Source organism: Macrotis lagotis, chromosome 7 (assembly GCF_037893015.1).
Source record: "Macrotis lagotis isolate mMagLag1 chromosome 7, bilby.v1.9.chrom.fasta, whole genome shotgun sequence".
Taxonomy (NCBI): domain Eukaryota; kingdom Metazoa; phylum Chordata; class Mammalia; order Peramelemorphia; family Peramelidae; genus Macrotis; species Macrotis lagotis.
This window is the reverse complement of record NC_133664.1, coordinates 44,042,444-44,056,315: the sequence shown is the minus strand read 5'-3', so window position 1 is coordinate 44,056,315 and position 13,872 is coordinate 44,042,444. Positions and strand designations below refer to the sequence as shown.

The 13,872-nt window shown below is 43.6% G+C and overlaps 1 protein-coding gene across 2 annotated transcripts in view; it reads left to right on the top strand.

The window, feature by feature from the left end:
- ULK4 (unc-51 like kinase 4) overlaps positions 1 to 13,872 on the top strand; it is a 730,095-nt gene that overhangs the window by 476,997 nt on the left and 239,226 nt on the right. For both annotated transcript variants that reach the window (XM_074195881.1, XM_074195880.1), the window contains one exon: positions 7,825 to 7,923. In XM_074195881.1, the coding sequence (XP_074051982.1) occupies positions 7,825 to 7,923 (99 nt within the window). The remainder of the gene's footprint in view (positions 1 to 7,824; positions 7,924 to 13,872) is intronic.

Below are 13,872 nucleotides of genomic sequence, written 5' to 3'. Positions count from 1 at the left end.
ATGCTGTGCTATTAATTCCATTGTTGAACCCCCCCCCTCCATCATGTTTACTGCATCCTTCTTTGGGGCAGGTAGCAGGGCTGGTGTCGGCTTCCCAGGGGCCGGCACCCCAGGGGCCGGCATCCCAGGGGCCGGCATCCCAGGGGCCAGCCCAGCCAACCAAGACAAAGACTTCCACCTGGGGCCCGAGGGAGGGGGCTGTGGAGAGGCAGAAGGGCTCTGGGACCCGCCCCTACAGGACGGAGAAGCATGTGGACCCGCCCTCTGGTGGGTGGAGCAGAAGTGGACACGCCCCAGATGGGTGGAGCATCTCGTGGGCCCGCCCCTGGTGGGTGGAGCAGGAGCAGACACACCCCCCAATGGGTGGAGCATCATGTGGGCCCGCCCTCTGTTGGGTGGAGTGTCGCACTGACCCGCCCTCTTGTGGGTGGAGCGGAAGTAGATATGCCCCACGATGGGTGGAGCATCATATAGGCCCGCCCTCTGGTGGGTGGAGCAGAAGTGGGCACACCCCCACGATGGGTGGAGCATCATGTGGGCCCGCCCTCTGGTTGGGCAGGCAGCACGTGTGCCCGCCCTCTTGTGGGTGGAGCATCGCGCCGACACGCCCCCCGGAGTAGGGCATGCTGGGACAGCCTCGCATCCTGAGCTTTCACAGTAAGCGCCGGGGTGACAACGTGCTTCACGGCCCCCTTGTGTTGTGTGCGTGGCACCGCACTGCGGGGGCTGCCCTGTGAGTGGCCTTGTCTTTATTTTACACATGAAGAAAAGGAGATTTGGGAGGGGCAACTGAGGCCGCAGCTCTCGGACCCGGCCAGGTTGGGCGCTGGCCACCCCGCCACGGTGGGGAAGCTACGGACATCGTGATTTATTAAAAAAAAGTCAATCAGCATTTATTAAGCACCTACAGGTTTTGTCCGCAGTTGACGCCTTCCCCACACCCGTGCCTTGTAGAGGCCGCAGCCTGCGTGGGCCCCTCTCCGGCAAGCATTGCCTCACTGCCCCCGGGGCACAGGCGGGGGAGCCGGGGGCCCTGGAGGAGCGGGCGGCACGGTGCCCGCATGGACACGCCATGTCGGAAGGGAGGCCGGGGTGGGAGCCGCCCGGGCCGCGGTGGCCTCTGAGCCTGGGCGGCCTGGCCGCCCGCTCCGGAGGCGTCTGGCAGAGGCGGCGCGGCCGAGCGGGGCCCCAGGGGCGCGGTGCAAGCGGGCTGGCAAGGCTGGCAAGGTAGGCAGGGGCGGGCGCTGCAGGCTCTCTGGGCGAAGCCGGGCCGAGGAGCCCCGGTGTGCGCAGGGAGGCCGCGGGGAGGTGCGCCGGAGGGCGGCGGAGGCGGCGAGGGCCGCGGCGCTGCTGATGGAGGGGGCGCCCATCGCGGGCTGCCAGGGAGGCCTTACCCCAGCCTCACCCGCTCCGTCCCGCCCCGGGGTCCCCTGCCCCGGGGTCCCCGCCCTTCCCCCTCCGCGCCCGCGCACAGCTGCCGTAGCCTCGGGGGACCCTTGTGGCCGGCTTTCCCGTCTCCTCTTCTAATGCGCCCAACCAGTGTGGGAAAGGGAAGCGTTGTGTACCCCATATAATGAGGAGGACGGGGGCTTCCCATGCGCGTGGCTGTGGCCGCGGCCCCGGCCCCGGCCCCGGCCCCCCCGGCCCAGGCCCAGGCCCCGGCCCCGGCCCCGGCCCCGACCCCGGCCCCAGCACCCTGGCTCCAGCCCCGGCTCCCCGGCCCGGGCTCCGGCCCGGCCCGACCCCGGCCTGGCTCCGCCTTTCCTCTCTCCGCATTCATCCATCCGGGCGATGCACAGCCAAACTTGACCTTCACCACGTACATGCTATGAATGACTGGTAATTATAAATGCTTACTCCGGAGCGATCAAAATAGTTCTTTCTTAATACACTTTTCGGCAGAGAAGGGCCATTTCTCCTAAGTGAGAAAGGCAGTGAATTGGGACAAGTCCAGTCTTCGATGCAGCGTGCCGGGCTTGTCCTCCCCTTCTTCCCCGTCCTGGGTCAGGGTTATAGTCTAATCCACACACTCCCCCCGCCCTCTAACACTGGTTTCCCCACCCCGGGCATCATGCCAGGTGGCAGGGGAGGGCAGGGCAATACCTTCACTTGTGAAGGACAAGGACCCCAGGTCAACTTAGGACCGAAGGAGCCAGTCTGACCTCATCTCAGGGCTGAGCAGGTGGGGACAGTTCTTTTGTCTTACCTCACATAGCTGCTCCTAGGCACCAATAGCCACGGGCAGACCCCAGTCTTGGGGAGAGAGAGAGAGAGAGAGAGAGAGAGAGAGAGTCTACACACACACACACACACACACACACACACACACACACACACACACACACACAGAATGTAGAGGAACTCAGACTAACAATTCCTCTACATCCTGTGGAAGCCAAACACTCTAGGTTCCTCACAAATAGAACCTCTGGGTAAGTGGGGTTTGGATATTTCACTGACTTTTTTTGTATAAATGTAATGCAGAGAATTATAGGCATAAAGTAATATTGTAATTAGAAAGACATTTTGTAATCAGTTTCTGCATTTGCCCTTTACTTTGGCCCTGGCCTTGCACTCACCAGTGAGTCAACTTAGATACTAGATTAGGCATGACACCCCCAAGAGCAATCTGTCCAATACAAGACCCTAGGACCACTCCCAAAAGGCAAACTCTCCAACAGAAGACCTCCACCATCAACACTCCCATGCACTCTGAGGAGGGAAAGGGCATTTAAGAAAAACTTGGAGCATTTCTTGTTGTCTCTTATGGCCCATACCTCTCTGACTTCTAATGCTCAGTTAATCAGCCACTGACCTGGTTAAACTGCTGTGTCCAAAACTAAGAAACTCTTAGCTATCTCTCACTTTCTTCTTTTGTGTTGGAATGACTTTAAAATAAACCTGTGGTTTCTTTTACAATTCCAGGGAGAGGCGGGGGGTTAAAGTCATGAGTTCTTCACAGGAACCTGGAGAATCCTCTTACAATTCCAAACTGCTCTTCAAAGTGGTTCTACTAATTCCAAACTCTACCAAAAGCTTACCAGTGTGCCTATCTTCATACAATTAGTAACCATTTCTTTTAAAAATGCCTGTCATAAAATGCCAAAGCATTTTGTTTTTGTTCCCTGAAGTAAAAACCTTCAGTATCAACTCTTCCTGTCTTTTGTTACCTTTGCCAGTTTGTAGGGTTTTATTATTTTTCTTATTAGAGAGAGATATGAAGATAATCATTTATACAAGCTTGTATTTATACTGTGTTAAGCATTTCACAAGGATTATCTCAATCTTATTAGTAGTGATTTGGAACATTCTTTCATTTGGTAGTTAATGGTTTGGGTCCATAGATCTTTAACTTTATAGCAGTGACTTCGATACCAATTCAGATGGTATGCTCACACAACATTCAGATGGCACAAAGCTGGAAGAAATAGCTCAGACACTGAATGTCACTGAGTCAGGATCCCAAAAATAGCTCAGCAAGTTAAAATGTTGGGCCAGAGATAAAAAGGTGATTTATTTTTGTGTGTGTATATGTATCTTAATGATGTGATTTGTTTTTATGACAGCCATTCCTGCATGTATTTCTTCCCTACCCAGTAAATACTCCCCTTTAACAAAGGAAGAGATGTATCAACTATATCTGTCAGTATATGAGCCATTGTCCACCCATTGTCTCCCACCTCTCCAGGGGAGGAGGGACTGTTGAGTTTCAATTCATTGTCCTTTTCATTTAAATAGTTGTAGTCATTGTGTGTTGTTGAATTGTTTTCAATCTTGTTCATCTCTTTGTGGCACCATTTGGCAAAGACACTGGAGTGGTTTGCTATTTCCTTCTCTAATTCATTTTACACATGAGGAACTAAGGCAAATCAGGATTAATGACTTGCCCTGGTTCACACAGCTGGTAAGTGTCTGAGGCCTGATCTGAACTCAGGGAGATGAGTCTTCTGATCCCAGGCCCAAATCTCCATCCACTGTGCCAGTTAACACCATTGTGTATATTATTTTTATTTTACCCAGTCCTTGCAAATCTTCTCTTGTTCTTCAGAATTCTTGATTTATGACTTTTTAAAGTAGTAGGATTCCCTTATATTGATATATCACAATTACAGATTTCCCCGTCAATGAACCCACCATTTTATTTATTGTTTTTTCCTAACACACACACACACACACACACACACACACACACACACACACACACACACACACCCCTATGAATAATTTGTTATAAATGAGACCAAACTTTTCTTTCTGTTTTTGATCTCCTTGAACTCTATGCCCAACACTACGAATCCTTGTGAGTGATAAAGAATAACTCATTAGTAGAACACCTAAAGTTTACAAAATACTTCTCTCCAAACAACCCTAAAACATGAGTTATATGATTCCTATCATTCCTAATATAGATAGAGAAGTCAAGGCCAAAAGATTTAATGATTGACCTGAACTCACCTAGTTAACCACTTATAGAATTAGAGCTTAAATATAGTTCCTCCAACTCCCAGTCAAGTGCTGTCTTCATTATATCAAACAACTTCTTTATTTTTTGTTGATAAGTTATTATCAGAAATAGATTTTCTAATTGAGCCCTATTCCCCCTGCCCCCTTTAGAGAAGAAGGAGAATTGGAGGCCATTGAAGCATTGATGGGTTTTACTTACTGCCTGGGGTATATGTGAATATTTTTAAAGCTCCCAATGGGCTAAATTAGAGAAGCCAGCATAGGCCAGGCTGTCCAAGAAGACTTAGGAATGATATGTATGTATGTAAGTATGTATATCATGATGCTTAAGTGCTACCCAGCTAGGTTCTTGTGTTCTTCGGTATTCCAAATGTCACTCTTTCCCTCTTTTTTCCCACCTCTTTAGAGAAATGTGTTGTAGCTTTAGTCTTTCCTAAGAAAGAAATCCTTCTTACACTCACTGTATCTTGACTATGAAGGAGGATCCTGAGGGATAGGTAGTGGAGCTAAATTACACAAACTGTAGCACTGGACTCAGTGAGTGAGATAATCAGGGATTAGAGAGCAGAACAAGGCTTTGGATAGCTCTAAGTACAAAGCCAAGAAACGTAAGCAACCCAGTCCAGGCTTCCCCAGAGCACAAGGCAGGCTGTATCCCTCATGAGGTTGTAAGCCAGGAGAGGAGAAGCAGCTTTGGGAAAGCTTCTCCCTTGATCTGAACTCTGTGGAAGTTCAGTTTCCCATAGGTAAAGGGATTTTGATCAAGTTCTTAGAGAAACCAGTGATGGTCTCTGCACATCATTCTCTAAGTCCAGAGTTCTTTCCTTAACAGTGGCCCCAGGTAGAGCTCCCTAGGTATTAGAGAGCCCATGACGTCATTGGGGTTACCTTGAGTCCTTGATTTTCCATTAGTTTCATAACCTGAGTCACAATCTCTTTGCAGATCTTTTCTAGCGTAACTTTGGAGGGTTGATATAGTTGTGTTGTTACAACTCTGAGAACTCTAGCTCTGGTAATCAGGTCTAGAACCTTAGATATAATTGTGCCCATATGATTTCACATTTCCCATTGAGGATAAAGAAAAGCAATACAAGACAGCATTGTGAGATGATCAGCCATGATGGAAGCAGCTCTTCTCAGCAGTTCAAAGAGTTAGGACAACTGTATTAGACCAGCTATGGACAATGTTATCCCCATCCCCAAGAAAAACAAAACAAACCAAAAATAAAAACAAAAAACCCAACCCTTCAGAATCTAATGAACACTTTATAAAAATTATCTCTTATGTATCTCTTTCCCATAAACTTAAATTCTTTATCCCAAAAATGACTAATCTGTAAACATGTTTATCAAAAATATGTATATACAATGCTATGACTGTTCACTGCTGAGGGAAGTGGAATGGGAAGGGAAGGGGGAAGGAAATTTTGTAACTTAAAAATATACATGTGCATATAGATGAAAATTAAATAATTTTTTTAAAAAAGCAGTAGAGATAAAAAGACAGAAAAGGGATCTGAAAAAGCTCACCTTTACTCTGGATCAGGGTAGGACTGGATGAGGCTAGTGCATTCTGAGACACTGACTCCTTCTAAAGAGAAGCCTTTCCAAATGGTGACCCTCAAACAATTCCCTACCTTTTGCCTGTGATCTTTTGATCTTATCACAAAAATACTTACCTACCTTACTTTTGCCCAGAGCACAAGCCCTAAGCATATGTGCACTCTTGTTGAAGTGGAGTGTTGGGTGACTGACCCAGTCCCAATAACTGGGGTCACTGGGCAGGATGAAAAACTCAACAGGAGCAGGGGCCATCTGGGGCAGATGCCTGAATAGACAGTTTTTCCCTACATACTTCTATTTCAGGAAGGAAATGCCTAGATTGACCAGCTACCACATGCCATACTTAAAAGCATTTGATCATCTCCATCTGAAATTTGAAAATTGGAGTAGAGACTTCAGGTTAATGCTGCACAGTCTTTTCTATGAGATAGTGCCACCTTTCTAATATAGTTTCAGTCATAATTCATAAACTAGTGGAAAACTGAGGTTCAAAGTATAAGATATCATTGATTCATTTGGTTCCTAAATAGTCCATATAATTAGAATATAGGTTTTCCTTTATCAGGTGAATATAAATTCTTTCATTATTTTATTACTTTTTTTGTTTTTACATTGCTTACATTGATTAATGCTCTGGTCCTTCCCCTATTCAATCCATCCCTTGTGATCAAGAATTAAGAAGAAAAAGATGTTCTCTGGGCCCAAACTTGGTCATTCAAATCAGTGTTCACTTTCAGTTGTTGCTCTTTTCCTTTACATTATTGTTAATGTGCATTTTGTTTTCCTGGTTCTGCCTAATGCTAGCTGCATCAGTTCATCTCAACCTTTCCATGTATCCATTAAATATTTTTATGGTGTGTTAAAATAATTAACATAATTAGTTTAACCATTCTCAAGTTGATGGGCATCAACTTTGTTTCCATGAACATTAATTCTTAATTGAGTATGCTAATCAAGGAAAATGGACCCTTATCATTCAATCTGAGTCAATGAATGCATTAATTTTCTAGAGAGGGAACCTCTTGTTCCAGCTACTGATCTGAGGCAACTCACCCTCATGCCTGTCTTATGTGCTATAGCAAGGGACATGGTCTAAAGTGGATTGATTTTCTCTAAGAGAAAACAAAAACATGGTTAGAGAAAGAGAAGGAAATGTGTAATTACTAAAAATTACATGCTAAATAAGTAACTGTCTCTTCCATCTCAAAGAATTCAAGTTCAGAAATTAAAAACCTCCACCAGTTTTAGGTATTTACTATAAAATTCCCATGAAAATATAGATTAAAAATGCATGCCTTTTACTTTTGATTTTTTTATGCCTGTTTGTCCCTTCTAATAAAAGTAATTCAATATGTGTTTGTAGTTCATTATAAGAGCAACATGGATTGTGTAAGATACATGTTATTTATATGCATGTCTTTACATTATATGCATATACTTATTATTAATGTTACTATTCCTGTATAAAATATTATATATTATATATGCATAAATTATATACACATAAAATAACCTTTAGCTTTTGTTCAGCCCATTATTCCATTCATGTATGTAGAGAGGTTTATTCAATAGAATATATCTTTGCATCATATTTAGATGGAAATACTTAGATTTTCTTTTTCCTCATTCTCTTGGGTACACTCATAGCCTCTATTTTTACTTACTCCTAAGGATTACTATCACTCTTGTGAATTCTTTGTTCTCATTCAGATTTGTACCAGTTAATTTAGCTGACTTGTGTCTACTAGCTGAGTATGCAACAAAGGTGACCATTTCTTTTTCTCTCTCCCATTAAAGGCCCAGAAGAATGGTACAGGAGGGGACACTCAGGCTGCTGAAGACCTTTTGGTTGTTAATAAACCTCTGACAGAGCTAATTAGCTTGCTTATTCAGCTGGTAAGAATTTTTTGTTTCTCCTCTAAACCCCTGGGAATATTATCCAAATTGAAATTATTTGTACATATTTTTCATTTCATGAACTTCAAAACTGAGTTTTTCTTCTCTTTCAAATTTTAGTTAAAGCCAGGTTTTATGTAACTTCTTTCTGAGGAATAAATGAATTAAAAAAAGCATTTATTAAATGCTTACTATGGGCCAAGCCCTCTACTAAGCATTGATGATAGAAGAGAAAAGTGAGGGAGCCCCTGCTCTCAGGGAGCTCGCATTCTAATTGGATGGAGTGGTCTGGTTATCTTTAGGGGGCTGCAGCTGGGCAGAAAGCAGGGCTCCGAAGCCCTTAGGGACTCTCTGAGATGCAACTCAGCAAATCCTAAAATTCTGCAGTATTTTAAAACCCAGAATTTATCATCCTCTAAATCACTCTTAAACCAGAGAGAATCTCAGATCACATACTCCTAGCTAAGTACCAGACATCCCTTAAACTTTTCTTAGAAGCCAGGGCCTGTGTGCTGAGTGCTAGGGATAAAAAATGCAAACCAAATTAAAACAGCCCATGCTCTCAGGAAGCTTCCATTCAAATGGAAGAAGTAGATACCTGGAGGGGGTGGAGGCCACTGTGTTGAAGGCAGACAGCTTGGAGGGGAAGAAAGAGGGCTCAGCCTGGGAGGTCATATCTAAGGACCCTGAGGAGAGTCTGCTAAATATTTATCTAGCCAGAGGGTGAAGATTTATTTAACAGTCTATTGACTTTCCACAAGAGAAATGTGTCTTAATGCTCTGGTCCTTCCCCTATTCAGTCCATCCCTTGTGATCAAGAATTAAAGAAGGAAAAGATGTTCTCTGGGCCCAGACTTGGTCCTTATAATCAGTGTTCACTTTCAGCTGTTGCTCTTTTCCTTTACATTATTGTTAAGGTGCATTTTGTTTTCCTGGTTCTGCCTAATGCTAGCTGCATCAGTTCTGGTGAGGAAACTCCCATAATCAATGTAGAGAGGCAGTCATGTTGTGTCTGATAGTCTCAGTGAGATCCCTGAGGGGCAGACTTTGACTAGGGCCCTGTAGCCAGGCTATATCAGTCTTGGGTGGGACTTAAACCCTGGCCTTGTTAGCTACAAGGACAGTTTTTCATCTCTATTCACAGATTTGAAAAACCAAATCAAGCAATTTCTGTTGGTGACTTTTTAAAAATATAATTTAGGTTAGAATTAACCTTATGATCCTTTGGTAGTTGACAGTGATCTCCACTTCCTCCTCCTGATGGATTTCTGCCATCAGGGCTCAGTTATAATTGTGGAGGTTAGTTAGTTTAAAAGTGAGGCTCTCGTTCCATGGCATCCATATTGTAGGGTCCCTAACTCTGGCCATTGAATGAGAAAAAATAGAAAATTACTGAATTGATTTCCACAGAAGTTAAAAGAAAAAAAAAACAGCCATGGGTTCATTTCTGCCTGAACTGAAATGTGGTACTGAGCCGAAAGAGCTACTGCCTTGCATCGCCAAAGGGAAGTGTTTGAGATGGAAAGCCTCCTGTCTTTCATTTGAGGATGTTCCTAAATTGCATTTGGTTCCTTGGAGGCAGAGCCAAGGTGTGAACACACATCTACCAGCTTCAGGATGAGCCCCAATGAAGGGCTTTTTTCCTTCTTGTCTCAAGGACAAAATTAAACAGTCTCTTTAAAAAAAAGAAAGAAAGAAAGAACCACCTCCACATGTTCCGTTTCAAGAAGGGGAAGGAAAGGAGTTATTTTATTTCTTAAGACACTTAATTAAGAGATATAACTGATTAAGACATGCCTCCATTAGACCAGGATCTGCAGCATAAACCAACTTTGATGAACCTAGGTTTGATTACAGTGTTTGTAATAGTTACCCTGATTACCCTGTTTAATTACACCCTTCAAGTGATTGGACTGAGGGCTGGGAGGGAGTCGAGTGCCCCCTCTTCTCTCCAGTGGCAGCAGTGGAGAAGAATTGGACTCTTTCAGAATTGTTTGTTGAGCAAGTGTCTATCTCAGTAAACCTAACAACCGTGACAGACCATTAATGGGGAAAAATCTGGCGGCAGTGCAAGCACGGGCACCTGAAATGGAGATTGGCTTCTCTACCCTAGAGCGGAACATGTGCTGCCTTGGGAGGCAGCTTGATGCTTCTGAAGGGGAGGAAGAATAGAGACACAGGCTGTCATTTTCTGGAAGCCTGGAGCAGATGGGCATGTCTCTGCAAGAGAGGTTGTTTGTTAAACAGGCACAAATGCAGCCCAAAGTGCTGGATTTAAAGTCTTCACACTGGGTTGTAGATATGGAGATGGTTCGGGGGCAGAGGGACTGCTTCGGGACACAAGTGAACATCAACATTCACATTTATGTTGGTTTTCCCAAGCTCATTTTTCCTTACATTTGACATCACAGGGGGCAGCTAGGTAGCTTAATAATTACCTAGCTGTGTGACCTTGGACAAATCACTTAACCCCTTGCCATTAAATATTGATATCACAGGCCATAGAGCATTCATCGACCTCATCGTCAGACCACCCAGGGGCATACACCCCAGTGTTGCTCTCAAACCCACAATGGAAAGATGTCATTGGATTGGAGATCTAGAGTGGATGTTGGAAATTATCTAACCTGGCTACCTCATTCATATGAGAAATGGAGGTTCAGAGGATGAAGATCTCCTAGGCACCCACATTTAGAGATAATCCAATTCATTCATTTTAGAAATGAAGAAACTAAGATACAGAAGGGTTTGGGGAACTTAACCAAGGCCATACGAATTATAAGTGATGGAGCTAGGATTAAAACCCAAACTTCACCTCTGTTGCTCTTTCCATACTTTTTAAGGGTCACAGAGCTAAGATTAGTCTGCTCTTTACTCCTTTACAAATGATATTTGATTCTTTGTTTTCTAAAATGAGAGGTTTTATTTAATTTAGCAAAATATACAGGGCAACTAGGTGATGCAATGGATAGAGCACTGGTTCTGGAATCAGGAGGACCTGAGTTCAAAATTGATGTCAGATGCTTAATACTTACTTAACTGAGTGACCTTGGGCAAGTCACTTAATCTTGTTGCCTTGCAAAAAAAAAATTTACAAAATATGCAAAATAGATTCATGTCTGACCCATCAGACAGTTAAAAACACAATTCTATCACTGCCACCTTTCTTATTAAATGTATTTCAATAAACACTTATTAAACATTCACCAGTGATATTTATGTCATCATGCAGGGAGCACAGAAGCAGAATCTTACCCATCTCCACCCATAAAGAGCTCACACTTGGACTCATAACAGGCAATCAGTGTCTTTTCTCTGGCCCCACACTGTGACTAGAGAAGTAGGGGGTTCCAAGATTTATTCATGGGCTTTCAGGGAACATGGAGAGGCTTTGGGGAAGTCACTTTTACCTGGAGGTATCTCCTGAGGATCATTGTCAGTGAAACTCAGTGTATTCTCTGCTTAGAAACATCTTCCATTGCCTCACAAAGCACCTGGTGTTCCACATCAGTCTTTGCCCTAGAGTGAGGGTTCTTATCTTTTGTGTCATGGACCTCTTTGATAATATGGGAAAGCTTATTCCCTTTTCAGAATCATGTTTTTAAATAATTGAAGGAAACCGTAACTTTCAGTTAGAATGAAATGAACATGTAATTTTTTCCTTGAATTCTAAAAATAGATCCCTGGCCTTGAAGGTCATTCTCCTGGGACTTCTTCCTGTGTAGTGACCACTCTATCAGTCTGTCAATGAATATATATTTATTAAATATGTATTGTGTGGGCAGCTAAGTGGCACAGTGGATGGAACACCAGTCAGGAGGACCTGAGTTCAAATGTGGCCTCAGACACTTAATAATTGCCTAGCTGTGTTACCTTGGGCAAGTCACTTAATCCCATTGCCTTGTACTAAGCATCAGCAAAGAAAGGGAAAAATATGGCCCCTGACCTCAAGAAGCCCACATTCTAATGTGGGAGACAATACACAAAGACCTATGTCACTACAAGATATGAGGGCCCCAAAATCTTAGTGTTGTTTTAATCTTATTAAAGCTTAAAACTGCATTAAGACTTTTGGCATATCTTAAAGATGATATAAATGAGGGATAAATTCAAAGGAAGAGCCCTAGTTGAAGGAGGGTAGGAGGGGAGAGAAGACTAGAAAAGACTCTTGTACAAGATGGAGTTTGAACTGAGTATTAAAGGAATCCAAGGATGCCAGAGCTGAAGAATAAGAATTCCAAGCATGAGGGGTAACCCGTAAGAGTATATGGAATGGAGAGAGAGAGAGAGAGAGAGAGAGAGAGAGAGAGAGAGAGAGAGAGAGAGAGAGAGAGAGAGAGAGAGAGAGAGAGAGAGAGAGTTTTTTGGTGAGCAAGTAGAAGAAAGAAGACCAGCATCAATGTGTGTAGGGGAACGATGTGTAAGAGGAGTGGAGAAGTAGGAAGGAACCAGGTTGTGAATGATTTTAAAAAACAAACAAAATTTACTATTTGTTCATGGTTATATTGAATCAATGTAGTTTATTGAGAAGGGGAGTGACATCTTCCCTTGGAAGCTGTGTGGTAAGGAGACCAAACCAAGTTATTTTAACAGTTTAGGTAGAAGTGATGAGGACTTGCACCAGCGTGGCAGTGGCAAGAGCAGACAGAGGGTCACATAGAGGAGATCTATTGTGAAGGTAGAAATGACAATATTTGGCATTAGGTTAGATTCCCTGTGATTTGTGCCCTTATCCTCCCATTCATTTGCCAGTGAACATCCATTCAACAGGGATCTTTCTCAAGTCCTGGATCCTGAATGCACCAACAGAGTATATCTGCTGGCCATCGATTATCCTGAGTGTTTCTATTGCCACAGTCATACATGTCTTTGTGAACTTCTTTCACCCACTTTTCCTTTACAATTCCTTGTTTGTGATGTGTTGGAAAGACAGCTAAGTGATGCAGTTCATAGTGTGAACTATGCTCAGTTCCAGCGGGCCTGGGGTCAGGAAGACTCATCTCTCGGAGTTCAAATCCAACTTCAGATATTTTCTAGCCATATGTTCCTGGGTTAGTCACTTAATCCTCTTTGCCTCAGTTTCCTTATCTTTAAAATGAGCTGGAGAAAGAAATGGCAAACCACTCCATTACATTTGTCAAGAAAACCCTAAATGGGGTCACAGAGTCAGAAACTGAGTCAGAAACAGTATAACAACAACAATGCAACATTGTTTGCATCCTGCTCATGTCTGCCCTGGGCTGTTCCATTTTCTTTTGAGTGACCCTTAATTTGAATTCCTTAAAAATTGTAATCATTCATAACTTAAGAGTCATATCGTATCATCTGAAGAATGTTAGTTGGTTCTTATGTTTCAGGAGGAAATTTGTGGTCCTTTAAAAAAAAATTACCTTTTTTGGGGCCAAAGCAGTCTGCCTATTCTTGTCCTCTTAATTAAATATGGACCCCATCCGGGCCTGGTAACAAGTTCACTATAAATTTCCACTGTGTAACTCTGTTTTTCTTGGAAAGCGGGTGCATGTCGTATTCTATAGCAATTACAGTTTACAAACTCAACACACCATGCCCACTGCAGCATAGGCAGTGCTGGGACTATCATCCTCATTTCACAGATGAGAAAATAGAGGTCCTGAGGAGTTGAACAAATTGCTCATAGTCACAAAGCTAGTGATTGTTCCAGCCAAGACTGTAAACCTCCTCCCCTGGTTCCAGGTTGTGTCCTTATAATGTCCATCCTCATTCCTTTATTACCCTTTCCCCTCAAAATGTACTGATTAATAACTGCTCCACTGAGCATACATACCCTGTGAAATCTCATCATAATGTTATCTCTAATGTTCATATTCATAGACCCATGTTATGGGAGAGATCACCTAATTAGACTACCTACTACTTAGCGAAAATACATCTCCAGGATGGACCCCTTGACAGATCATTTTTTTATATTAA